We start from the raw sequence: 25,616 nt of genomic DNA on the forward strand, positions 1-25,616 counted from the left end.
GCCGCCGATATCATCAGTATTTCTCGGAAAAACGGCTGGGACCCCCCCACAGATCCACAATTTTTAAACCTAAGAGTATAAGTAGAGAGCATTTCTGGATATATTTTTTGCCATTAACGAAAACTAACATAACTTCCATGACCTTTAACATTAAATCTATTGCCATTATTGGCGCAGGCCCGGCGGGTATTGCGTCCCTCTATGAGTTTCTCCATACCAATGCTGACGGTACCTCCACCGTGGGTGGTGCTAGATCGGCTGACCCCGCCTTCACCAAGGTTGTCGCCTTTGAGCAAAAAGACAAGGCTGGCGGGATCTGGGCTCCTTCCTTTGACGAAGCGGACTACCCGCTCCCACCTCAGAATCTCCTCAACACCCACCACTATAACGACCCTGACGTCATTCACCCGCCAGAACCATTGCCCCAGAATTTAGAGCTGGTAACCGTGGAAGCCCCATTGGTGAAGCCATCCACCTCCAAAGAGCTTCAGTGGAGCAGAAGCGGGGTGTACTCTGACTTGTTTACCAACGTCCCGAACCGTTTCACAAGGTTTTCCTACCTTAAACACAATGAATCCTTTTCCGATAAGACCCGTTTGATCTACCCGTTCTTGTCCGGCGCTGAGCTAACCAGTAGCATTGAACAGTTTGTCGAGACCGAGGGCTTGAACGAGTACATTAGAACCCATACCCGGGTGGAAAACATTCAGAGGAAAAACGGAAAGTGGAAGGTTACTGCCAGAAGAAGTGGTATCGAGTCTGAAGAATGGTACACCGAAGAGTTTGACGCCGTGGTGGTTTCAAACGGCCACTATACCGTTCCGAGCATTCCCTTCATCCCCGGATTAGCAGAATTTAACGATGCACACCCAGGTGTCTTGATCCACAGCAAGTCTTATAGATCTACTGCCTTGTTCAAGGACAAGAAAGTGTTGTTTGTTGGGGGCGGCATTAGCACCGTCAACTTGCTCCAATATGCCTATCCGGTGGCCAAGAGCGTTACCGTTTCCAAACGAGGGCCAACCCCGTTTTTCCCATGGATGAACCAGGCCGTAGAGTCGGAGGGTATAACTTCGAAGCCTACCATCGACAGGTTTTTGTCGGAAACAAACGAAGTGTTGTTTTCTGATGGAACGAAGGAGACAGGCTTTGACGTGGTTATTTTCACCACCGGTTACCACTACCACTACCCCTTCTTAGAGAAATACTTGACCGTCAACAACCCCTCCAGTCAAGGTAGGGTTAGTGGTTTGTTCCATGATACTTTTTCCATCGAAGAGCCTACGTTGGGGACGGTGGGAATTGCCATCTCTATTCTCAACTTCCATACCATCGAAGCAAGTGCCTCGGCCCTTGCGGGGGTGTGGTCCAATGCCAAAAAGCTTCCGTCCCAGGAGGAACAGGAACGGTGGGTTGAAGAACAAGTGGAAGTCAAGGGCTCTACATACCTTTTCCATTGCCATCACCACGATTCGGTAAAGGCGCAATTTGTGGACCCGCTCCACCAACTCGCCGCTGTGGGCAGATCCAATCCACTTGAAGTGGACGGTGCTCATCTCGGCGATATCGAGCAGAGTTTTGAAAGCATGGAGAGGCTTTTCTACAGGCTCAAGACCGGTGAAATCACTCCTAGCGATACTTTACTCCTGTCGCAAGTGCATTCCAAGTTCTAGTGGGCCTCTCTCGGTCTTTCCCTGTTCCGTTCTTTTTCGTTACCCCAACTCATTCGGATGGATTTCTATGGCTCTGTAAACTGGTAGTTCTCGAACGGGGCTAATTATACAAAACGCTTTAGTCACACGGGTACGTGCCTGATTCAAGTATAAACAGTTTCCTAGAAGCACTAATGACGAGACCGTAGCTCATAAGACAGCATCTATAAATTATATATTCTTGTTAAACCAAGCTGCGCGTTAAGCTTTCACCCACTTCTTGGCAAGGTCTGACGCGTATCCCATGTATCGCTACCAAGCTTCAGAACCATCGTATCAAAAGATACCTCCCTTCTCCGCTCAGATTGTCACTTAGACATAATCTAAAACTTGTTCGATACGTTCCCTGCAGGGTTGTAAACTATGAGTATATTAGCGTATTAACAGATATCATACAGGTCATGGGGGGGGGCAATCAACGCGGGTCATAAGAAGTAGCCGAAGCGGCTAAGTGGCCGTTGAAGTCAGATACAGCTCAAGCTTATTTCAGCAAGTCACCCTTGTTGACAACGAAGCCCTCGATAGCAGCCATGGCTGCGTACAATCTGTTCTCAGCCTCCGCAAAGACGATAGATCTGGATTCGTCGTAGAAGACGTTATCGTGAACCTCCTCCTGGTGCCTTGGGAGACAGTGCATGAACTTCCAGCCCGGGTTGGCACCGCCATCAGTGGCCATTTTCTGTGAGATCTGGAAGCCCGAAAACTGCTTCAACTTTTGTTTGGCCTCCTCTTCTTGGCCCATAGAAACCCAGGTGTCCGTGACCAAAATATCAGCGTTCTTGACGGCTTCTAATGGATCGTGATGCAAGGTCAAAACAGCACCGGTTTGCTTCGAAACCTCGGCAGCGCCGCTAACAATATGGGCGTCGAGCTTGATGCCCTTGGGGGTACACACTGCAACGTCGATACCGGATCTCAATCCGGCGATAGCGAGATCGTTGATGACGTTGTTAGCGTCGCCGATCCAGGCCACCTTCAAGCCCTGGGTCTTACCAAAAGCCTCCTTAATCGAAGCAATATCGGTGATTGCCTGCAACGGGTGGTAGGTGTCGCAGAGGGAGTTGATGATTGGAACAGAGGAATGCTGGCACAACTCCTGGATATCGGAATGAGGCCCCACACGGGCAAAGATGCACGAGGTCATGGAAGAGATGACCCTGGCGGTGTCGTACATCGACTCGTTAACCCCTAACTGGATGTCGTCCCTGCCCAAAAACATCGGGTGGCCACCAAAGTAAACGGCAGCACCTTCGGATGAGATTCTGGTGCGGGTTGATCTCTTGTTAAAGACGAGAGACACAGTCTGGCCAGCTAAAGCCTTGGAAACAGACTCTGGCGCCGGCTTGCCCGATTTAAATTGAGCCTTGAAGTGGAGGGTTCTGCTGACCAAGGAGTGCAACTCATCGTTGGACAACTCAAGCATGGAGATCAAATGGCGGGGCTTGGAGGGCATAGCGGAGGAGGAGAAGGATCTAAAGAGAGGAAGAGACTTTCTTGGAAATGACATAACGTTCGAGAGTAGAGAAAAGAAATAGCGGGTGGAGAGAAGCGGATATTTATAGTGGAGAGTGAGAAGCGGAAGTGAAAAATGGAGGGTGGTTAGTAAAGTAGGGGTGTCCCGATCTGGCAACTGACTCACCGCGCTTAATTTTTCCAGGTCAGCACCGCGCTTAGGGACTGCGAGCGGTGATTGGCCAGTTAACATACGTGCATAACACGCGCAGTCCTGTTAATAGAGTCCTACATAGGAGCTTTCGCTCTAGTCCGAAAGGATGCATCTGAGTTACATTGCCCATAATCTGAAGAAGAATATTACGACTGTCTTGATATTTTAGTAAGTGTTGATTAGTTTTGGTTGGGCATATCCAACCTTTGCTAGTACTGCTCCCTTCTGCTGGAGAATTGACGCAGTCCTGGTAGTAGAGCCCGGGGTTAGCTGGTCCACTCCAGTTATGGTTGTCTTCTGGCTTAGTGTCGTTCTTAGATGGTATTCGCCTTTCCCCTTCCGGAATTATTAGTTTTTATTTAGTACGCATACTTGTAGTATGGTCAATTTATCCTTCTGGCAAAAGTCGTTAGTGCGGTCCTATAAGCAAAACCCACCGCTCTCCACGCATAGTGCGAAATACAACAGATGGAACGCTACATTCCTTGTGTATCACTTTGGGATATACCAGTTTTTTCGTAGCATAGTATCAATTATTTCTACTTTACACCTCTTTTTCGCTCGAAATCTCACTTTTGGACTTCCCGCTAGCAAAGCCTTGCTGAAAGCGGTAATGGCACGGGACAGATGTGCCGACATGGCCTGTAAGACCATATGCACGTCGGCTAGAGAGAGCCCGAAGCCAACTGACTCACATGAGAAGCGGGATTTTTTTTTTGACTCTAAGCGGAGGTACCAGGAAATTATCAGGCTGACGAATCTGTGTTACTGATATCGCTTGCCGCTTTCATTGCGCCTATTCAAGCCATCCAAGGTGTGCCATTCCTCCAGCATATGCTCATGGAGTTTGCCAGATTTCCATTGCTACGGCATCAGATATCCACAAAAATATTTATATTCGTGGCTCTCTGCTACAGCTAGTGGGCTATTCTGGGGTTATATTCTCACGATGACTTTGACCTGAAGTCCCAGCTTAAAACCAGTGTTGAACTGAGCTAGTTTTATAACTCGCGAAAAACTTGCACCTCTTGTTTTCGCTAAACTGCCTTAGCTCGCTACCCACTCGCACTTTTCTGGTTCTCGCACTTACCCATCTCTGCCTCACCTTGAAGTGACACCAGTTGATAAATTTTTCGTTTCCCCCGAAACCACGTAACTCAAAACCCACAACCTGTCATTTAAGGAGCTCAACGATGGATAACATAATGATGCTGTCTATACCGGAGCCTCTGTCCAATTCTTCGGTTCCTCCAGTCTCCACAGAGACGGATCCATCCATTCCAGAGCCTTTAACTGGCAAAGAGACCGCCAGTCCATTCCTCGCAGAACCTTTAGACACAGTCCAAGTTGCTTCTGAACTCTCACCACCTCCCTCCAGCCTTATTGAAGCTCTAGAAGTTACGCCAAAGTCAGAAAGGTCGGCCGAAATGGCTGCTACTGAAATTTCAGTCGAGCCCTCTGGAATGTTAGTCGAACCCGTTGTGCTCAAGACAAACAAATTTCCTCAAGACAATACTCTCAATGAGATCCCCATCGTGCCTTCTGGCAAAGTACCTAATCTTTCAGGCGATCCCTCGCCCTCTGCTACCGCCACGCCGTACCCTATCACCTCGGCCGAAACCACTCCCTTTCCAACCCTTCCACTTCCGCCATTTGAGCCTCAGGGATCCCGAGGGATGGCATTTTCACCGCAAATACTGGTATCACCCCAACCCAACGGGATACCCTCAGGGATACCCTCAGGGATACCCTCTGAAGCATCCTCAGAGGAACCCTCTGTGGCATCTTCAGGGGCGCTCCTCCTGAAGGGTATGCCCCCCGGGGCACCCCACCTGTCTCTCTACAAGGGGCCGCCACGCTCCACCCGCTTCATTAAAACCCTCCAGAACGACTCGTCCAACAACCACCACTACAACCCGTATATCTACCCCCAGCACCGAAGCCGAGCTAACCCACCTTTGGAGATCAACGTGCATACGCGACCAGGTGAGGTGGGAGAGGTGCCCGAGATTCCAACGTTCCGCTTGACCCACAAACAGTTTGGCGACCCGATGGCATTTATCGAGTCGGTGCGGGAGATTGGCGAGCGGTTTGGGGCGGTAAAGATTATTCCGCCGAGCTGTCCAGTGAGCGTAAATTCAGTTCCCTCAGGCAACCTGATGAATCCGGGTGCCCCCAACTCAGCTCCGGCTAACCCCGATCTGAGTAACCCCTTGCCATGCAACTCTCTGGGTGGCTCTCAGACAAGCTCGCTTCCCCTATTCGGCGTTCACACTCCTCCTTCCACCTCCATCCTGGCCCCTTTCCCTTCAACCTTGTCCTCTCTGACTTCTAGCTGCGAGCCGCCAGAAACCGATGGTTTGAACGGCCTGACCGGCTTGAATTCCGTATTCAATCCTCGCTTCGCGATCAACACTGACCTCTTCTGGTTCCACTCGCGGCGCCAGCTCCTCAACCCCCGTCAGCCCGAGCTTCTCACACGCTTAGAATTCTACTCGGCCCTCAAAGCCTTCCACGCGCTGATTAACAACACCCCCGCGACATTTGGCTTGCTCAAATTGCCTCTTATCGACAAGCGGCCTGTGGATTTGTACCGCTTGCGGTCGTGTGTGTTGCTCCGTGGCGGGTTTGAGGTGGTGTGCGGGAGAAAGTTGTGGGCCCAGGTCGGCCGTGAGATGGGGTACAAAGGGCGGATTATGAGTTCGTTAAGTACGTCGTTGAAAAGTGTTTATAATAGATACTTAAAGGAGTATGATGAGCAGGTCGAGGTGAAGGTCAAAACTGAGGGAGCAAAGGCCGACGACCGAATTTTCTCGGAATCGATTCTGAAGAGCTCTGAAGGTGTCTTTACGGCGCCTCAAAGTGACTCTGCAGTCTCTGGAGGTGGTCTGGTCTCTGGTAGTTTAAAGACCGAAGCCGGTTTAAACGCCTCCCAAAATGGCTTAACCTGTGAAAGTGCATCGAACTCCCTCGAAACTGACACTGGCCCGACCCTTCCATCCAACACTGTGTCCAACACTGCTATAGAAAATGTTCCAACACCAACCAACTTCCTAGCGGAGACCCTCCCTGGCGTGAAGATGGAAGATCTGTCTGATGGAAACACGGAAGGGAAGGGCCAAAAGAGATCATTTAGCGACCCAGGTCATGGGGAAAAATCCGAGAATGGCTCGAATGCGAATCATGATTTGAGTACCGTGGCTCGCGACTCGCACAAAAGACCCAAGCTCGGAAATCTGGCGGCTTCCTTGGACTTTGACCTCTTTCGTTCCCCCGTGGTGGTTGGCTCCACCGTCGAGATCCACCGCCCGAAACAGCTCCTCGAGCTGAAAGGCATCCGGACCAACTTTGCGTCCATCACTGACGACCGTCCGGGGATCACCGACGGTGGTACTAAGGTTCTCCCAGGGTTTGACTTTGCGCGCTGGTGCGGCGATCTTGAGGTGGTTGACAGCTCTTCGTTTGACAACAAACTTACGCCGTTGTACAACTTACGCCAGTTCTACGAAAAGAACCTCAAGTTCCACGCGTTTGTGAAGGAGAGGTATAGCGTGGCGGCCGCGCCGAGCGTGGGCGAATTAGAGAATTTATTCTGGAAGATTCTCCAAGGAGGCGATAGTGAGGAAGGCGAAGCAGCCCCTGTTGAAAAGGCCCTGAAGGATGAAGACACAAGTTTGGCTCGCGATATAACTCTCTCGGCAGCTGACGGACTTCCTGAACCCTCCGACCAGGTGGCCGCTGCGTTTTCGTATGCTACCACGTTTCCCCCCGAACCAATCATCTCTGCCCCCCACCTCGTTCACTCCGTCGAATGCGCCATCAAAATCCCGACTCTGGTTCACGAATCAGCCTTCCCCATCGTTGACCGTGCAGACACCAACACGCAATTCTCGTCGCTCCACCCCTGGAACATCAATAATCTTCCGTTGCACCGCCGCGGGTTGCTCCGCCACTGCGCAGGCGACCTCGCAACCGTCAGCCGCAGCAATATCAGCGTGGGCATGATGTTCTCCAGCGAATGCTGGAGCTGCGAGGACCATTTCCTCCCTAGTATCGATTATTCACACTTGGGTGATGTACGTGTGTGGTACTGCGTCGCACCGGAGGACCGGGAGAAGTACGAGGCACTTCTTGAGAGGGTCGCAGACTGGCGCGAAGCGCGCCGTGAACACGACGCGGCGGCCGTCGCGGCACAGCTTGCACGCTTGGGCGCACCGCTCGCGCCGATCGACAAAGAGTTTATCGCGACCTGCAAAGAAAACGCGGTGCCCGCGTATACCCGCCACGCGCGCACACACGACACGGACGATGTTTTTGCACGCATCCAGGCACCGCACATGTGCGCGCGGCAGCTCAACGCGGACGTGTTCATTCCGCCAGCCGTGTTGCAGCAGCACGGCATCCGTGTCTACTCCACGCGCCAGGAGGCAGGCCAGTTTGTGGTTACGTTTCCGCAGAGCTACCACGCAACGGTGAACCTCGGGTTTACCGTGTCAGAGGCTGCCAACTTTGTGCCGCCGTCGTGGTTGGCGCATGCCTTAGACGGCGAGAAGTGGCTCCGGCACCAGGGTATTGTACCAATTGTGAACACGGTACAGGTGCTTGTGAGCATCAGTGAGTCGCGCGATGCGGAACTCTGTGCGCATGCGGAGCCAGTGTTCCGCGAGATCTGCGCGACCGAACTCGCGTTGCGCGCACGCTTCCGCGCGTACCTTCCCGCCGCGAAAGAAGTGTTGGTGAAGGACGTGTGGGAGTACGTGAGCGATTCCGACTTGGGGAATCTGTACCCAAGCAAGGTGGTGTTGAAAAGGAAGGGGAGAGGGTTTAACATGGGAGTGGGGGAGTTTATGAAGAGGATTCGGTCGGGCGAAAATCCAGGTGACATCCCGGACAAATCCTCAGAGTTGTTGGATCTCCCTTCCGATGTTTTGGTGGAGCTTCATATAGCGTTCAGCGACGACAAGTTGCGGCGAATCCACGCGCGGCTCGCGCAGCGTGACGAGGGCGCACGCGGTTGTGGCGACTGGCGGGAGCATCACTCTGCACTCTTTGACCTGGACGAGATCCCCCTCTTGAAGAACGTGCGCACACTCCTCAGCGATGGCGAGCGCCTCGTGGACGACGACGACGCGGAAAACAGCGAGCTCGTACGCACGCTCCGGGTGTTTGTGGAGCGCGCCTCCGCGTGGGTCGAGGACGTCAAGAAGGTGTTAGCGTGCAAACACCAGAGTCGGATCCGTCAGAACGCGTCACCTGAGCTCGTAGACATGAACCACGTGTTGCGCTTGGCGGACGAGATTGCAGGTCTCTCATTCCTGTGCCCGGAGGTGGACCAGTTGCTTGAGTTTGTCCAGGAGATTGAGAGCTATGAGGAGAGTGTGAGGGTCTTCTTGGCCGGAAGCGGCCATTCTCACGAGGAGTTTGCGGACATGGTTTCGTTGGGGCGGTCGTTTGGGGTGGAGAACTTGGTGAGCGTGGCGTTTTTGGAGCGGATTGGGCGGCGGATAAAGTGGGTGGCGGAGATGGCGGGGCTAGGTGAGAGCCCGGCTCCAGGCGAGACCCCGAGCGACGTTCCACAGTCTGACGAAATCCGTCCGGAGACCACCTCCGCCTCTAACACGTCGCGTGTGACATATGACTTGGAGGACATCCTGTCGCTCCTCGCGGAAGGCCGCGAGGTGTGTGGTGCGGCGGATCTCCCGGCTCTCCTCCATCTCAAGGCGCAGTTCGAGCACGGGAGCCGGCTTGACGCGGAGGTACGCCACATGCTTGCAGGCAAAACAAACCTTCGAAGCATCGGCACGCTTTTGGACCAGAACCATAGCATTCCTGTGGGCCGCGACACGCGCGAAGTGTACCAGAGCACGCGGAAGCACTTGGAGGCGGTGGAGGACAAGGCGGACAAGATGCGCGCGCGCATCGACACCGCGGCGCAGGTGTTTGCGCGCACACGTGTGCTTCTGGACCTGGCCGTGGATCGGGTGTGGCTGGCGGAAAACCCGTGTGTGGTGGACGGGGGGCCCGACGACATTCGTCCGGGTTACGCGGCGGTGAAGCACGTGGTGGAGGAGGCACACAAGTGCAAGGCACGGCCTGACATCCACCGGTTGGATGTGTTTGTGCGGCAGGCGGACGAATGGGTGAAGCGGTTAAAGAAGGTGATTGGCAAGCCAAACGCGACCGCGGGGGTGGTGACACAGTTTCTCGACGCGGTCGTAGATACAGACGCGAGTGCACTTGACGCGCACGACGCGTTCGCGCACGAAGGCGACGAGTGCGCCCCTAAGTACTGCTTCTGCCGCAAGATCGAGAGTGGCATCATGTATGGCTGCGAGAGCTGTTCCGAGTGGTACCATTTCAAATGCCTCAAGCTTACCAAGAAACTCCGCGATGATGAGAGCTACTTTTGTCCGCTCTGCCCCACGGGCATGCCCATCAAGCAGGACCTGGTGAAGCCAGAATTCCGCGAGTTGGAGTCTGTCACTGCCGAAGGACAGTTCTTGGCGGTGACCGTTCCCGAATTGTTTGTGTTGAATCGCATCGTCGCACAGGCACGCACATTCTTGGCTTTTTTTCAGAACCAGCACGTGCGTAATATCGACGAGGCCCGCTTTTACTTGCGCAAGTTTGAGGGCTCCATGTTGGCGTTCACACCGGAAACAGAACAGCTCCGGGCTGTGTTGCGGGAGTTCGAAGGAGCCATTCAAGTGAATGGCAATGAAGACGGTGCTGAGAATGGAGATGCCACTGGAACGGTCCTTGATGAGCAGGCTCCGGGTGCTGGGCTGTCTCTGGAGGTCCAGAATGTGACTGATACTTTTCAGGCTAATACTATTCTGACTGGTACCTCTGTTTTGGCTGTGGGCGGAAATGAAGTCGATCCTTTAAGCTCCAACCCAGAAGTCGTGGAGGTTGTTGAAATGAGTGCAAACGGCACCAGCACCAACGATGAAGCCCCTGTGTGAATTTCATATATTAATAACAATAAATATGCGTAAAGGGGCTCAAAGTCTTCTGTTGCTGGGATTTAATGGATAGTAGACGATATTTCTACGATCAGTATAAATTAAGAGCTTATTTCTGGTATTAGCAATCTAACTATTCTACACCCATTGAATAGGTGTATATTTTACTTACATCGAATTGATAAATATTTTATACACATTTGGTTAATATATATTTCATTTGCATTTGATTGATATATATTTACATTTGGTTAATACATATTTTATATAAGAAATCTAAATTATTGTAAGACAGTATAGATATATACATACAGATGACTATAAACCATAACTATCTCTGATGTATATCTAGATATTTCACTATTTGTAGTTATGGATGGCAGCTCCCATTTCCGCTTTTAACCCCTTCAAACCAAGCCTATATTTTTCTCGTTTACATCGTTGTTTCGCGTAAAATATGGTGCGATTGTCGCGAAAAACTCGCACGAGCTCGGCGCCGCATGGTATCAAGCATAAATTCTTATTCAGCACCCTCGGATAACTATCCAATTTCTCCCCAATTTCTTAATGTCTCGTGGTACCAGTATTTTATCCCGTGTGTCGTTAGGCCTAATTTCGCCGAGGTACTCCGCCTTGGGCCCGCGCGGCTTGAGGCCACTCCATGTCTCCACCCAGTGCTGGAACAAGCCAAAGAACGAAAACTCCCACTCCCACTCCCAGGTTGAACACAGCCACCTGGACGACCACTCGGACACCCATATTGGCCACTCGCACTCACATGGCCCCAACGAGCTTCTCACAAACAGCAGTCGGGCGGAAATCTGGACCAACCCCGCGGTACGGATTACCTGGATCGGCCTCGCAACCAACGTGACGATGGCTGCGGCCAAGTTTGCCGGCGGAATTGCGTTCCATTCACAGGCATTGATTGCGGACGGAATCCATGCGCTTTCGGACTTGGTGTCCGACGTGTTAACCCTAGCAACGGTCACGTTCGCCAAAAGACCGCTGAACACGCGGTTCCCCGACGGGCTAGGGAAGGTGGAGGTTCTTGGCTCGTTAGGGGTTTCTTTGTTGTTGCTTTTTGCCGGGCTTTCCATTGGCTGGTCGTCCTTAGTGGGACTTGTAGAGCCTCTCTTACCCCACTACTGGGTCGAATGGGTACAGTCTGTGAATTTTGGCCACTCGCACGGCCATGTGGAGACGGTCACCGAAGACGTGGACATCAACGCCGCATGGATTGCCCTAGCCTTCATTGGAGTCAAGGAGTGGTTGTTCCGCAGGACGTTGAAGATTGGCCAGGAGATGAACTCGAAGGTGTTGGTCGCTAACGCCTGGCACCACCGGGTGGATTCCCTCACGTCGGTGGTGGCGTTTGTGACCATCTCTGGGGCTTACTTTTTCCATCTAGGCTCGCTCGATCTTGTCGGTGGACTTATTGTGTCTGCGTTAGTTGTGAAAGCCGGAACTGCTTCCTTACGGACGTCTTTGAGTGAATTGGTCGGTGAAGCTCTTGCGGAGAGCGATCAAAGATACATCCAAATGCGGACTCTGGTGGAGACCGAACTCGGAAAGAGCGACTTTGCGAGCCTCGGAAACTTGGTGCTCATGCCCTCGGGTGCCAACTTGTCCGCCAGGGTATCTTTGCGGATGCAGACACCGACGGACAATCGTTTGGTTTCGGCAGAAGACTTGATTAGGGTGAGCGAAGGCGTCAAGAGGATTGTCGAGCAACAGGAGAAGGGGAAGGTGAAGACTGTGAGTGTTGATTTTTCCAAGTAGATGATAATTGTTAGGTGAATAATAGAGCGTCTGTGATAGATTAGACAATGGATGGAATGATATGACGAATTAGCTAACGATTACCGACTGATGGCTAATCTAAATTAAGAGTACCTAGAGCTTTCCCGTTAGAGTGCACCAAACTGTCAAACATCTGGAGCAAGTATACTTCCTCGTACATGGGAGGAGCTGGTACAGACCATCGCACCTGTTTTGTTGGTGCTATTCAGCCAAGTCTCAGGAGTCGTGTCATACAAGACACTCCTTTTAACGCCGCCAAGATATAATGTTTTATTACTTCACATCACAAATTTTACTCTCCAAGGCTCCATCATTATCACGATGCAAGAAACGAAACGGATTAATAAATATTCAAGGTTTAAGTGTCGGGGCTCTGGGCTTAGGATACCCTCACCTAGCAGTCACCTGATTATCGGTAATTACACTCTATAAGGATGCACCTCTACAAGTTTATGCATAAAGGTTCTAGATGCAACATTATGTCTCATCTATAAGCACCATCCACGCTATGCTAGAGACATGTTAAAACCCCACAGACTGACACCTTTTATAACCCACACAAGATTAACCTCAGTCAAACCGGCTTTTTATGGCGCTCGATACGCTTCTACAGTGGAGCGTTTGCGGACTCAAAGACAGACATTGTTCCTCCATGGGGTGGAAGCGGGGCTTCGTGCCGCAGAACAGACAATGTTGTCTATCCCAAGAGTAACAGACGAGGAGCTTTTGCTCGATGCGTTTCGCCATTCCAAACGGTATGCCTTTCTAGGGGATGCCATTCTAGAGTGCACCACCCTTTCTTTGCTATCTCGAGGTTCTTCCCAGCTGCACCGAAAAGCTATGAAAGCGATGGTTACCAATGCCAATCTAACCAAAGTCGGGACACAGCTAGGGTTCTGCAATCTTAAGCTACATGAAACATTTCCGTCAAGCGAACCTGGAAGCATCTTCCACCCCAAAAGAATCCCCGATTTGGTAGAGGCCTACGCTTGTGCCTTGTTTCTAGATGGAGGCTCTTCCAGTGTCCAGGTTATCTATCCTTTTCTAACGGCCGCTTTTCCGGAATTGAGACCCTCAATTTTCGATAAAACTGTCCTGGAGCCAGGTAGCACGATCCATAGGAGCTCAGCTGACCAAAGAAGCTTGAACAAAACACTTCCCAGTTCTCTTGGCCCCTTTGGGGCCTCCCTCATAAAGCTATGTGTTTCGCTCCAGTTATTTCAGAATTTTCCGCACTTTGGACAGAGGGAATACTCCGCTATACGTGCCCAACTCATGAGTGCACAAAAGATGTCACAGATTAGCAAGCAGGCGGGCTGCAAAGACACCCACGCCCTTAAGTCGTACGTTGCCCTCACCTGGGACAGAGGCGGAAATATAGACGAAATCCGAGCTTTAACTACGAACTGGTTTGAGAAGGACTTATTCCCGTTTTACAAGCGGCACGATATTATGGCCGGTCTAGTTAAATGCTAGAAACGTAATGTACGCATACTTTGAGGACCCAGGACCTTGAGCTCACTCTAACAAACATCCCCGGGATCTCTCTTCAATGCTACAAAGTCGGGGTCTTAGATCCCATTAGTCCGTTCCGATGACCTAATAAATTACACTTTAGTTATATCCATACCCGCTACTCAGGGCTGTTGAAGGACGGCTGGATCTTGAAACAGATATCCTCGTAGGCATCCAAATGGTCCATTTCCCTGGTTCTGGAGCCGACCCAGAAAATCTTCCAGTGCAGGTCGATCGCCTCGTTGGAGAAGGTCCCGCAGCTTCTTTCAAAATACCACTTGTTAACCGGGTTGGAGGATCGGGAGCGCCAGATCAACTCTTCAGGAAAGAGGCGGGCCATGGCCTTGAAAATGACGTCTGCCACACCGGTGCTGCCCTGCGAGGATGACGAGACGGCAAACTTATCCAAATAAGCCACCTTTTGGGGCTCCCCGTGCCTATCAAGCAATTTTGAGGACGTTTCGTAGGTGATGATCGCGGCGCCTTCGTAGTCCCCAGCGATGATGAGGGCAGCAACGTTTTTGTTGGTTCTTTTAAGGTAGTGGTCCATATCGAGCTCCCTCTGGAACGAATCGTCGATGAGAACCTTTAGCTTCTTCAAGGAAATAGCACCCAGCTTGTCGAGCTTCACAAGATCCAAGCCCTTTACCAGCTCCGGCGCTTCGTTCTGATAGAAACTATGGAGAAAGTCGGGGGCCTCGGAACAGTCGTCCGCCTCGAAGATGGCGAGCGGAATGCCTCTGCGGAGCACGGATGTCTTCAACTTCGGAACTTTGCCGTTGATAGGCAAGGATGGCGAGATGATAGGACGCTCGGTGAGAATGTTGTAGATGACGGGGTTGACCCTTTCGGCAATTTTTCCCGCATTAAATACATCCGGCGCGGTGATTATCCCGGCAACCTTCGACCCAGGAAAGCCATGCAACACGGCCGCCATGGTCTTCAAGTTGGCCAAGTGGTGGTCTCTGACCTGCGGGGGTATAAACCCGATGTGCAACTCCGACATGATCTCGTCCAACTCCTGGGCCAAATTGATATAGACGTGCGAGGAGTTGGACCTCTCGACGGACGGAATGCCGCCTAGCGGATCAATCATGATAATTTTCTCGACCGTCAACACATCCCGGTTGTTTTTGTCCGTGCCAGAAATCTGGACAGACTTCAAGTCCTCGTTTAAGGCGTAGAGCGATGATGCCAAGCTCTGGAGAATCTCGTCTGGTGACGCAATGGTGTCGGTGTTGGACGCCTCGTCGTACACAATCGGTAAAACAACGGGAATGGCACCCTGGACGAGCGGATTCAAGATCAACTCGGGGAAGGTGAGCTCGAGGGCCGTGCCTCTCCTCTCAAACAAACTGCGGAGGATCATCACGTTCATCTCCGGGTCGTTCTTCTCAATGGAGTTTGACAACCGGTTAGACTTCTCAAACACCGCCCGTTCGATGTTGCCAAAGGTGTGACTCTTTTTCACGTGATTGGCAGAGTCGATAATCAACACCGGCGAAATACCAAGTCGCACCATCCTCGCCACCGTCTGTGACACTGCGTTCAAGTCAGCCGTCGGGATCTTTGTCAAATCGCGGATTTTGATGATCACTACGCGTAACGGCTGGACGTTGTCCGTGTTTTTGACATACAAGCTGCTTGTTCCACGCTCCACCAACGAATCCACCTTTATCGCTTTCTCAGCCACGAGCTGCTTGTAGGTCAGAAGCAACAGCTCCACAAAGCGCTCGCGCGCTCCGTTCTCCGTGTGCTCGTTGCGAAACGAGTACTTGTTCAAGTAGTTGCGTGCTTCACGCTTCGTCGCCGTCGACTTCAAGATGCTGCGGATGAGGTTCCGTTTCTCATTAGTGCGATTTTCGTGCTTCGCAAGGTTCGATGTGAACTGCTTGGCAATCTGACGCAACTGGTGGGACATTGGGGTGGTGGACACTTGCCGGACGTGACGCTATGACGGCGGGCAAATATCAATGGCCGGGGTAAATTGTGAGGTCGTGCCATTACCGCAGAACGTTAGACCATCTTTTAGAGGCCTACGGGACAATTTCGCAATTAGAACCGATAATCCCTTAGGTAAAAAAAAAAAGGATGGACTCTGTAGAGGGAAATTAAGCCCTGACCTCTCGGAATGGGTTATATGGACCGACAATACAAAAACTAGAGTCTTTGGTCTTTTGCGTACCTATAAGTGGCAGAAGATAGCATTAACTTTGAGGGAGTAACGTGAGACTTTGTACATGCAAGATATAGGCCGTAAAAGAAGAGATATACGGGGAAAAGCTGGCCGCAAATCGACCTCTAAAAAATAGGATAGCGTCTTTATAAAGGAAATTCCATCTGGTTCTAGGTCTGGAGCAATCGCAAACCTACGTGCAATGTCTCTCGCTTTTCCATATAATGCCTCTTGCCTTTTCAAGCAATGTGGTCGATTTAAATCATATTTTTTTTATAGTTTAGCGCGCAACTAAGTGAACCTGCCATTTGTTAACCTTTGTCACGTGATAGTTGTGTTTAGGTCTCTCGGTTAGCGACTTTTGAGGTCATCGTAACCCACATTGCCCTAAATTTCAATCTACTTCTATCGCTTAGTATCTTGAGATGTTCATCCTTCTCCTCTTTAATCTTAACTTTACGCATTTGTTGGATTTCTCCAACATTCCCTCATTGACACATGATATTGGTGAAGCCCCCCCGCTATGCGTCCAATGACGACATCCATTTCTTTTGTCTTATTTGCAGGACCAATGGCAGCACCAGTCCTGGAGCTTAGATCCAGCATACAAAAGGCTGGCAACCTAGTTCAGCTCTCTAGCGCTGGGTTACGCAATTTAGTTGTGCCTCCGCTATACAAGATTTTTGTTTTGTAAATATCCCCACCATAGTGGAGCCTGGTAACGGTGTCTTGTTGAAGCAGAAGACATCAACGCCGACCATGCAGCTTTTAGAAGGGGCTAAGTCTATTGTTATTAATTGTTTGAGTGAACAACCCAGAGCCTCCGCTTCGCACAAAAAGAAATTAAACAGAGATCTTAGAATCCCGAGATGTTCTCCGGCCACATCTGTCTAGGTCGCTATGGGTAATACATAATACCGCGGTCCGGGTTCTAAAAAAGTTGCGAAAACAACTGCAGTACTCCCAAAGAGAAAGGTGGCGGGATTATTGGATATTCTGACGGTCCAACAGTTTTATCAACCAGTTGTTTCAAGATCTTTGTTCTATTGCTGACCACCGTAGACGTAGATGTATCTAGCTAGCCAGACCCACTCACCTTTCACGCTTGCTTCAAAAAATTACGTATCTCCTCAGCTTTGCCTTTTAGTTACTATCCGACATTTTCCCTCCACAGATTTAAGCTTATTTTATTTGTGCATGCCTGGGCAGTTTCGCGTAAAAAGCAGCTGCATGTGACAGTATGCCTAGAAAATTCTAGGTCTCGGTCACGCAGTGCGCAGTATATGACGTAAGCAACACATGCACACCTCCGGGGCAACGCACCTCGTATTAGCCGTGTCAAAACCGAAGATCCCATGTAGTCAGCCTGATGCGCGAACATGACAGGGAAATAGTCATCAGTCATCTTGCAGCGGTATAACGCTCCGTAGATCATCTGCGAGGCTCAACAAAGTTCCACCACATGTCAGTGAACCGCTTTTTCACATGTAAACCAACAAAACAGAAGCAGGCCTCAAAGGCAGGCCCCGGACCCTGGTAGAGCAGAAATTCCGCGTTGGGGTCCTCTAGCCCATTCCCTTCTAGGGGTTGCGCTCCTTAGTCAGGCTTGAACAAGATGGTCTATAGGCTGTGATAGCCGTAGAAGTGACAAAGCCAAAGTAATTGTCGATCGCCCTCGTATGGACACCTTTTTTAAAAGCTCAGGGATCATTCACGTACGCTCGTGTAGTTTACTCGATATCAGGTTGGCTCCTTGTTTCAGTGCCGACGGCGCTATAAGACGCACCCCTCCGCGGAAATGCTTAGACTACACCATAGCTCTTAATAACGCACATATTGTTGGTAATTCGTGGAACCCGTGCAGCCGTAGAGGCACACCCCTTTCGTATTCTTTTCTTTTTGTAGGGTATGCTTTAGACTGTTGGGCCGTCTGGGATTATCCACTGCCTTCGCTGGAGTTCCATGCTTATGCATTGAATCACATGCATGGATGCTCGGTGCTTCTAAAGCAGAGAAATACGTGTGGAAGCCAGAAAAAGGGCGCGCACGTCTACAGTTCGATTGACGCCGAACAATTCCGCTGCACCAGGGGCTGCAAGCCGGCCACTGTGTAATAAGGCGAGATCCGGTACATAATGGGCACAGCCTTCCAATGGTTTTGCCGTCGCCCGCGTTTACCGTTTCTTTTTCCTATAGCAATAGCCTCCGGAACAATCTATACGGGAGCCATTTAGCTAGATTATAGACCAAAACAGAGCCACTGGCACTACCCTGTAGTTGCCTGACATATGCACTCTCTTGCTTGGAAAAAGAAACGGTCCGATTCGCGCGGCATTGTTTTTTGCTTCTGATACTTACGGGTCATCTAAACCCTTTTATATAGCACTATATATAAAAGACAACCCCTCCTCCTCTTTCGTCTAATATTTTCCGGAGTTCCCACGGTCTTCTTGCGTTCTATCCACTATAGTCTGTTAGGATGACAGACAACAAGCTTACACTACCCTCTATCAACTTCATCATTCCCCTGCTCCAGAGCGAGGATGGCTCCAACGGCTCCCGAACCTACGAAGAACCTAGCCGCGAAATCTCGCCCCCTACCTTGCCTTCACTAAAGGATTCTGTCTTAGCCAAGTCCCCCAACGGTCTCCCCCCCCACCAATTGCAACATCCCACTAGCTTCTATCCCCAGTCCACACCCAGTGTTCCCTATGGCCTCCCCCCTATGCGCCAGGTCCACTCCGGAACCCCGTCCGCCGATCAGGTCTTTCACCACCAGCATCTAACTGGTGAACCTTACCGCTCTGTGACCCCGAGCTTGCAGCCGCTTCCGGCTCCCCAGTCGCCCCACGCCGCCTCGTACTCGTCTCATTCCTCCCCCTCCAATAACCTCGCACCACTTGCATCCATCTCCCTCACCCAGCACCACTACCACCCCAGCCTTATGTCTCCTAAGAACACGGTGAACGCAGAGGCTCCAGTGATCCATCTCAACGAGCAGGACTTTGCGCATCCGTTGAGGTTTCTTGAGTCGCTCAAACAGATGGCTCAGGGATACGGTATGGTAAAGGTCGTTCCCGGCTGGTTCCGAGGCCCTGCCGAACCGCTCCAGGGCAGCCATCAGCTCACTTCCCAGCGCACATACCCACTGGGTCCGCCAGAAAGCATGAGCTCCACGTCGGAAGAAGAAAGTGACTACGGCCGTGTGGTGTTGGGAATGACGCCAGTGGACATGTCGGATTCGGAAAAATTGCCCCTGGCCCACAGAGACGAGTCATTGATCCACCCGATTATCCCTGAAAAGATGTTCAGTAAAAGAAAGCGGCGCAAGAAGCACGAGGTAACCAACAGAATCTACCAGTGCAACTACAAAGATTGCTCCAAGAGCTACTCCTGCTTGAGCCATTTGAACACCCACATTGCACAGCTTAGACATGGCAAGCGCCGATCCGGAGATGAGTTCAAGCAGAAGCTACTTGAGCATGACCGTATCGTGCAAGGCCGTCACCCCATTGATGATACCGCGAAACCTATGAAAAATCCTCAGCTTCTAGACCCACGCCCCCAACAAAGCGATGATGAAGATTAGTCTGGTCTTTGCTTTTTTTTTCTTCTATTTATTTATTTCTACTGTTGTAACTACCACTCCCATTTACGATCACTCTCCATCCTACTGCACCTTTTTACACTGCATTTTACGATTTTTACGCCTTCTGGGTATTCGGTACCCATATCCCACCTTCCTTCATTGTACACCAAGGATTACCGAAGCCATATATGTATTTTTTTCAGTCTCGATGGTTTCTAACGAAACCCACCGCCCCTCTTGCCTTTTTGTATTCCATAGTACCAGCACTGTATTTTATCTGCAACCGTTTTAAAAACTCTATTATGTCGCTCCCTCTTCTTTTACTTGCTATATATATTTGTATACGAATAATTTAATAACTAAATATGACATACTGGTACGAGAGATGCAGGCTCCGCCGGATCGTGTATGCATTACGTAATCACTTCTTGCATGGAAGCATCTGGAAAAGCAGGAGACAAATTTTTTAACATATATGCATCGACTTCGGTGTGAGCACACGCTGTCTCTACTCCAACCAACTCTATACATGCAACATGGCTTCTTTCGACGCTGAAACCGCTGATAACTTGGAAGATATTGAAAGACAGTTTGCTGTCAAGGCCGTTCAACATGTGGAAGCCTACTGGAACTTGCTTTCCGCCATCCCAGGCTCCAAATTGAAGTTGACCCCTCACGACAACGAAATCTTCGAAACCTTGCTCCAGGACTTTCCAGAATTCTTAAACCCGGAGTACGTTAAGAATGTCAACGAAGCTGAGATGAAGGGCGCTCTCGGTAAGGAGAGATGGAGAAAGTTCATGGCCAAGTTCGAAGGCAAGGTGGAGGACTACAACTTTGGTACCATCATGAGAACCAAGAGTGACGAAGAATACACTCAGGATGGTACTATCTTTGTCTTGAGATTGCAGTTCTACGCTGTTGAAATCTGCAGAAACAGATACGGTTTAAACGAGTGGGAGTGTGCTAAAAAATAAACCTCCCGGCCCTTGTATTTTATCCCAGCCGTTCCCGCATTTGTCAAACTCTTTTTTTTTTTTATTTCTCATACCGTTATATGTTTGTTTATCTAATTGAAAAGTTTTGTCCAAAACGACATCTACCCTGTAGAAGATTTAACATTATCTTTGAAATATTTATATACAGACTTCCGAATTAATACCAGCTATATCCTTTATAAAGTATACGTAATAAGGAATATACATATTTATGTCTATATCCGAGTTATCTAAACGTATCACATTCGAATGTTTACCAAATATCACTTACATAAACGGTTTAACTAAACGCCAATGGAAAGAGACCTACCAAAAGATCATTACTCTCCACACTTGTATAGTACGTAAAGATACGACTTGTATCGTATCACGGTAACTGGCACCAATCTCTTCCTTTACCAACCTGATATCCGCATAAACTCGGTTCTAGCCACATGCTAAAACATGCAGCTAGGACAATCCCTGCAGAGTCACTGACACCAACAGTCCCCATTGCGAACTCTCGATCTTCCAATGAGACTGTTTCGCTCACTAACTTAAAAGTATTGACATACGCAGCTCCACCGAGCAAACCCTCGTAGAACATTAGCACCATCAAGATATACACATTCGGGATGAACATGAAGAGGGACTGGAAAAGGCAGATGACCAAATTTAAAAATTGCAACAAGGATGGGATATATAGCCTTCTTATCCGCACGAAGGAGGAGGAGGAGCGAGAAATAAAAACCCCGAGTTGGTACAAGGTCCCATAGGTGACATATGCATCCCTGTACTTGGTAAACATGGGCATCTCAGCGATGGGAAAGAGAAGCGTGGGAGTTACCCCTTGGTTGATAATATACTCCGAGATGTACACTGTGAATAAAGGAGCCATAAACGGAACGATCAATGGCTTTGCCCTGATAAGGGTGGACTGTGAGTGGCTCAATATAAGGCCAAAAGCCTCTTGGACTTTGTTAGCCAGAAGCTGAGGTGCGCGGTATCCAAAGTCAGTCCCTAGGATGCCAGAATCATGGTATCCCGAAACAACATTGGAATCCTCGCCAGGGAGTTCACTCTGATCAATTGGATGGAACCCCTGTTCCATGTGCGGTAACAACCAGAAGTAGGAAGCCAAAAAGCTGAAGGGAGCAAGGCTGAAAAGAAGTAAGCTTGTCCTCACGCTGAGGGTTAGCCATGTTGTGAGCAACAAGTAGAGGAAGCTGCCAGCAAGCCCGGCACCACCAGTACCAGAACTGAAGCCTTCAAGAGACATTTCGCTATAGTAATGGGTCAATTGTAAAAACGTCAACTCCCCGACTCCCGACGAAATGGAGGCCAACACTATCCCAAAGAGCTTCCAGGAGGTGGAGGCGGAAAAACTGATAGTAAGCATACCGGTGAAGCTCAATCCAATCAACATAAAAATTCGATAGTTATACGGCACGAGGTGGATAACGAACGGAGCGAGGCACTTCACGATGAAGGACGGTAGCACATCGGCAAGAAGCACCGTCGCCTTGGGAACAAAAACCCCTACCAAGTCAATTGCCGCAGACAAGATAACCACATATAGCACGTTATTCACGAGTCCAAATAGCCAGAAGGCGCCAAAGACTCGCTTGTCAGTCGTTGTGAGCACCATAGGGGTGCGTAGCTGGTCACTGTTGGTGTCTTGGAATGAGAGTTCAGCTTTGGTTCTGGTATGAATAAGGACTATGGGCGTTGTTTTTTTTGTTTTGGTATGTGAGTATCAACGTTTGACCGTAGGATTGCACCGTGCGTGGCCAGCTTATCTCCCCGAAGTATACAAAGGCTACATAAGCCTCGTCCCACGTGACGCGTGCCCCGCGAAAACGCGTAGTATTTATCTGGCACGTTATGCATGAGACCGGCACAGCTGCGAGATTTCCGAGACGCGAAGGCAAAATTACACTTATCAACTCATATTTTAATTTTTTTGATGAAAAAGACACAAGGTACAGACTATAGAGTATTCTCAGCTCCCTGAGACTTTCAACAGCTAACGGCCTCATACCAACTAGTGCTCATGGTCTTCGGGGTCAATCTTGAAAATCTTGTCGGGATTCATGATTCTCAAAGGATCCAAGCTCAATTTCAACCTTCTCATAACGCTAATAACTTCTTCTCCCAATTCTTGGATCAAATAGTTTCTCTTACCCATACCAATACCGTGCTCCCCTGTGCATGTGCCTTGGAGCCTCAAGGCTTTTTCCACCATTCTACCAACCACCTGGGCACACTTTTCTCTCTCGCCAGCCCTGTAGATAATACAGAAGTGTAAGTTACCGTCACCAATATGCCCCATCAATGACGCTTCGAAGTTGTTAGCCACCAAATCTTCCTTGATCTCTCTGACCGCCTGGGGCAAGTTTGAGATCGGCACCACAATGTCAGTGGTCCAGACCTCAGTATCCTTGCCAAACTTAGCCCGTCCGTAGTCATAGGTGGACCAGAACGCTACCTTGCGCCCGTGCCATAATTCAGCCTTGGTGGATTCGTCAAAGGAAAAAGCGGACGAGGTTTTGTGGTTTTTACCGGCAATGGCGGTGACCTGCTTGATCGTTTCACCCACAATCGTTTCACTAGACCCCCCCACCTTTAAGAACAAGGTTGGCATCTCCTCGCACTTCTGGCTCAGAGTAGCATTGATAAATCTCATCGTTGTTTCGTCCAAAATTTCAATAGCATTCATTGGTAAGCCTAGCCTGATATATTCGTGAGCCGCCGATGCAGCATCCTCCAAGGTCGGGAAGCTGACAATACCCACGGCTTCCACCGTTGGTTTCATGTAAAGCTTTAATGTGGCTTGAGTAACCACGCCCAAAGTACCCTCGCTTCCAATGAATAAACCGTTCAAGTTGTAGCCGGCTGCCGTTTTACGAGGGCGTTTCCGTGTTTTGATAACAGTACCGTCCGCCAAAACCACGGTCAACGACAAAACGTTTTCCTTCATGGTCCCGTAGCGATAAGCATTGGTTCCTGAACACGAGGTGGCGCACATCCCACCAATCTGGGCACCTGGACCAGGATCGGGCCCGAAAAACAAATTATACTCTTCCAAGTATTCGTTCAAGCCTTGCCAGTCAACTCCGGCCTCGACCGTGATGTCAAGGTCCAGTTCGTTTAATTCTAAGATTTTGTTCATTCCGGATAAGTCCAACGATAAACCCAGGCGGCTATGGATGTAATGCCCTTCCAACGATGTCAATCCCGAATTAGGAACTACAGGCACCCGCAAACGGTGACAGATTTTCAAAATCGCAGAAACCTCCTCTGTGGTGGCAGGAAAAACAACTAATTGCGGCTTCTGGCCTTCGAGGGGTTTGTGGGTGGTGTAATAGGAGTCCGCGTGGTGGTCAATTTCAGCGTCGGATCTAGAGACCCTCTCCGACCCGACAAGAGCCTCGATCTCCCTGAAAGCCTTCTTGAAATCTTCAGCCGTACCATATTCTGGAGAGGACACGCTGGATAATGGTGTGATTGACAGCAACTCTGAGGCGTCGTCCTTTGGCGATGCAATGAAGTTGCTTCCGATGAAGATACCCCCACCAAGTAAAGACACACCGATCAACACAGTGGCAACAGCAGAGCTAGATTGATTCAGGGTGTAGTGTTCCGATGGAGCAACCTGCTTTGGGACCGGAGTTGGTTTCTTTGCGCTGCCCAAGGAGGACTGGAGCCTCTTGGACAACATGGCCCTAGCACAAGGGACGTGCCCCACAAAAGAGCGTAACATTTTGAATCTCGGGGTATGGATAGTAGCTAGTGCTGCTTAAAACAATAAGGAGTAACGGGTGCTATATATACTTTTCAATCGGTCTGGCCAACTCGGGAAGATATTTCCCGGGCCACATGAACGTGAAGAGGCCTTGCAAGGAAACTGTGGGGCCGTGCTTAGTCAACTTCGGATGCTGCTTCACCCGATAGGCCAAGACTGCACATAAGCGATCCGCACTGGATCGCCACGTATAGGGGACGACCGGCAGTTATGATTGGATCTTCTAGGTGGCTCGTTCCGCCTATTGGTGATTGAAGCCACAGCTGATGGAACTATTGCATAATCAGCTTCAGGCACAGACGAAGCATTTGCGATAGCTACTAAGCCGCACAGAATGATGCATCTTGGTTCTAAGCGCTCATGGGTAGCTAGGATATTTTCCAGGGATGGCCTATTCTTCCGGATCATACAAAATGCGATGGACAAATGTCTTTTAAGACAAGGTGGATATCCGGTGATTTCAGCACAACCTTTTGGCCATGGCTTTTGGATATATCTAATCATCTAGCACACAAGTAAATGCTAAAAAATGCAAGCATGGTTATACTGTACCGTCTTACCAGAGACTTAATAAGGGATACTCAATCAGGATTGCCTGAAGAATATATCAGCAGTGGCATCGCCTTCAAATAAACTGCCCCTAATAGAGCAGTGATTAGAATATTCTTGCTCAGCAGTCATAGGGGTACCTAAAGTCGCTACACATAGACCGAGAAAAATGTATCTATTTATTGTCATCCCGACTGTGCTTCAGGAAGGAACGCTGCCCAATTTCACCTCTTAAGCCTATGGAAACTCTTTCCCCGAATGAACACCGAGACTTCGAGAAGCTAAGTAACGGCTGGCCACCTTACAAGCTGGAATAGCAGGAAAAAAAAAGCCTTAGCGCATTCAGTGGATCAAGGCTATAGGGCTTGAAAATTTCCACTGGGGTATTCCGAAACAAGCCAGAATTCGGAGGCCGGTGTGGGGTACAGGTATACAAAAGATTGCCAATCACAAGATCAGTGTAAACGTAGGGCTTAGACTAGAGTGGTTCTTCGTTTTGAGGGTGATTGCAGCGTAATCCTGAATCTAAATCACACAGTTGGGCCCATAAAAACCAGTAGAGGGACCGAGATAGAAAGTTATAGAGTAGAAAGTCACAACAGTAGATTAATTATTCAGCGTTCCATAGTGACACACTAAACCTAAGTAACGAAAAAAAAGTAGAGAAAGGAGAAAGAAACAGAAGGGAGGTTGGAGCAAAGATTCGTTCAAAACGAAGTTTCACTGAGGCAGGCAACTTGGTTACAAAATATGAGAATGCCTTTTTAACCTCTCAGTTGGGTGTTTCTCGGTCTGAAAAACTCCCACAGAATGGATAATAGAAGTTTTGAAGCCAAGGGTTAGTTGAAGTACAGTCTAT

At 49.8% G+C, this 25,616-nt stretch overlaps 10 protein-coding genes across 10 annotated transcripts; 6 read left to right on the forward strand and 4 right to left on the reverse strand.

Moving 5' to 3' along the window:
* Positions 1-137: 137 nt before the first annotated feature.
* On the forward strand, positions 138-1,673 carry BABINDRAFT_30557 (uncharacterized protein; the record flags this gene model as incomplete). The annotated part of the gene is made up of 1 exon (XM_019131488.1): positions 138-1,673. One exon carries the CDS (start codon positions 138-140, stop codon positions 1,671-1,673), a length of 1,536 nt encoding a protein of 511 aa, XP_018988201.1.
* A 520-nt stretch (positions 1,674-2,193) lies between these two features.
* Positions 2,194-3,165, reverse strand: ARG3 (ornithine carbamoyltransferase; the record flags this gene model as incomplete). The annotated part of the gene is made up of 1 exon (XM_019132287.1): positions 2,194-3,165. The coding sequence occupies one exon, from the start codon at positions 3,163-3,165 to the stop codon at positions 2,194-2,196; it is 972 nt and encodes a 323-aa protein (XP_018988202.1).
* A 1,022-nt stretch (positions 3,166-4,187) lies between these two features.
* Positions 4,188-10,511, forward strand: BABINDRAFT_77729 (uncharacterized protein). The gene is made up of 2 exons (XM_019132677.1): positions 4,188-8,006; positions 8,046-10,511. The coding sequence occupies exons 1-2, from the start codon at positions 4,572-4,574 to the stop codon at positions 10,341-10,343; spliced, it is 5,733 nt and encodes a 1,910-aa protein (XP_018988203.1). The 5' UTR covers positions 4,188-4,571; the 3' UTR covers positions 10,344-10,511.
* Positions 10,512-10,807: 296 nt separating this feature from the next.
* BABINDRAFT_159372 (uncharacterized protein) lies at positions 10,808-12,327 on the forward strand. Its single transcript, XM_019127617.1, has one exon. The coding sequence runs from the start codon at positions 10,911-10,913 to the stop codon at positions 12,123-12,125; it is 1,215 nt and encodes a 404-aa protein (XP_018988204.1). The 5' UTR covers positions 10,808-10,910; the 3' UTR covers positions 12,126-12,327.
* Positions 12,328-12,665: 338 nt separating this feature from the next.
* BABINDRAFT_164608 (uncharacterized protein) lies at positions 12,666-13,622 on the forward strand (the record flags this gene model as incomplete). The annotated part of the gene is made up of 1 exon (XM_019130269.1): positions 12,666-13,622. One exon carries the CDS (start codon positions 12,666-12,668, stop codon positions 13,620-13,622), a length of 957 nt encoding a protein of 318 aa, XP_018988205.1.
* Positions 13,623-13,779: 157 nt separating this feature from the next.
* Positions 13,780-15,582, reverse strand: ARG2 (acetyl-CoA:L-glutamate N-acetyltransferase; the record flags this gene model as incomplete). Its single annotated transcript, XM_019131483.1, has 2 exons — positions 13,780-14,321; positions 14,367-15,582. 2 exons carry the CDS (start codon positions 15,580-15,582, stop codon positions 13,780-13,782), a joined length of 1,758 nt encoding a protein of 585 aa, XP_018988206.1.
* A 2,536-nt stretch (positions 15,583-18,118) lies between these two features.
* On the forward strand, positions 18,119-19,804 carry BABINDRAFT_159374 (uncharacterized protein). The gene has a single exon (XM_019127618.1). It carries the CDS (start codon positions 18,317-18,319, stop codon positions 19,424-19,426), a length of 1,110 nt encoding a protein of 369 aa, XP_018988207.1. The 5' UTR covers positions 18,119-18,316; the 3' UTR covers positions 19,427-19,804.
* A 137-nt stretch (positions 19,805-19,941) lies between these two features.
* Positions 19,942-20,480, forward strand: BABINDRAFT_159375 (uncharacterized protein). The gene has a single exon (XM_019127619.1). The coding sequence runs from the start codon at positions 19,963-19,965 to the stop codon at positions 20,401-20,403; it is 441 nt and encodes a 146-aa protein (XP_018988208.1). The 5' UTR covers positions 19,942-19,962; the 3' UTR covers positions 20,404-20,480.
* A 159-nt stretch (positions 20,481-20,639) lies between these two features.
* On the reverse strand, positions 20,640-22,529 carry BABINDRAFT_159376 (amino acid transporter). The gene has a single exon (XM_019127620.1). The coding sequence runs from the start codon at positions 22,049-22,051 to the stop codon at positions 20,792-20,794; it is 1,260 nt and encodes a 419-aa protein (XP_018988209.1). The 5' UTR covers positions 22,052-22,529; the 3' UTR covers positions 20,640-20,791.
* BABINDRAFT_159377 (FAD-binding oxidoreductase) lies at positions 22,332-24,449 on the reverse strand. Its single transcript, XM_019127621.1, has one exon. The coding sequence runs from the start codon at positions 24,164-24,166 to the stop codon at positions 22,448-22,450; it is 1,719 nt and encodes a 572-aa protein (XP_018988210.1). The 5' UTR covers positions 24,167-24,449; the 3' UTR covers positions 22,332-22,447.
* Positions 24,450-25,616: the final 1,167 nt, after the last annotated feature.

The sequence above is a fragment of the Babjeviella inositovora genome (genome assembly GCF_001661335.1).
Source record: "Babjeviella inositovora NRRL Y-12698 unplaced genomic scaffold BABINscaffold_1, whole genome shotgun sequence".
Taxonomy (NCBI): Eukaryota; Fungi; Ascomycota; class Pichiomycetes; order Serinales; genus Babjeviella; species Babjeviella inositovora.

What these genes read in the sequence shown, in the direction of transcription:
- BABINDRAFT_77729 (XM_019132677.1), top strand. Translation starts at nt 4,572, where the DNA reads ATGGATAACATAATGATGCTGTCTATACCGGAGCCTCTGTCCAATTCT. An exon ending in GCATCAGTGAGTCGCGCGAT is followed by an intron (nt 8,007 to 8,045) that starts GCGGAACTCTGT and finishes GTGTTCCGCGAG; the next exon opens with ATCTGCGCGACCGAACTCGC.
- BABINDRAFT_159372 (XM_019127617.1), top strand. Translation starts at nt 10,911, where the DNA reads ATGTCTCGTGGTACCAGTATTTTATCCCGTGTGTCGTTAGGCCTAATT.
- BABINDRAFT_159374 (XM_019127618.1), top strand. Translation starts at nt 18,317, where the DNA reads ATGACAGACAACAAGCTTACACTACCCTCTATCAACTTCATCATTCCC.
- BABINDRAFT_159375 (XM_019127619.1), top strand. Translation starts at nt 19,963, where the DNA reads ATGGCTTCTTTCGACGCTGAAACCGCTGATAACTTGGAAGATATTGAA.
- BABINDRAFT_159376 (XM_019127620.1), bottom strand. Translation starts at nt 22,051, where the DNA reads ATGGTGCTCACAACGACTGACAAGCGAGTCTTTGGCGCCTTCTGGCTA.
- BABINDRAFT_159377 (XM_019127621.1), bottom strand. Translation starts at nt 24,166, where the DNA reads ATGTTACGCTCTTTTGTGGGGCACGTCCCTTGTGCTAGGGCCATGTTG.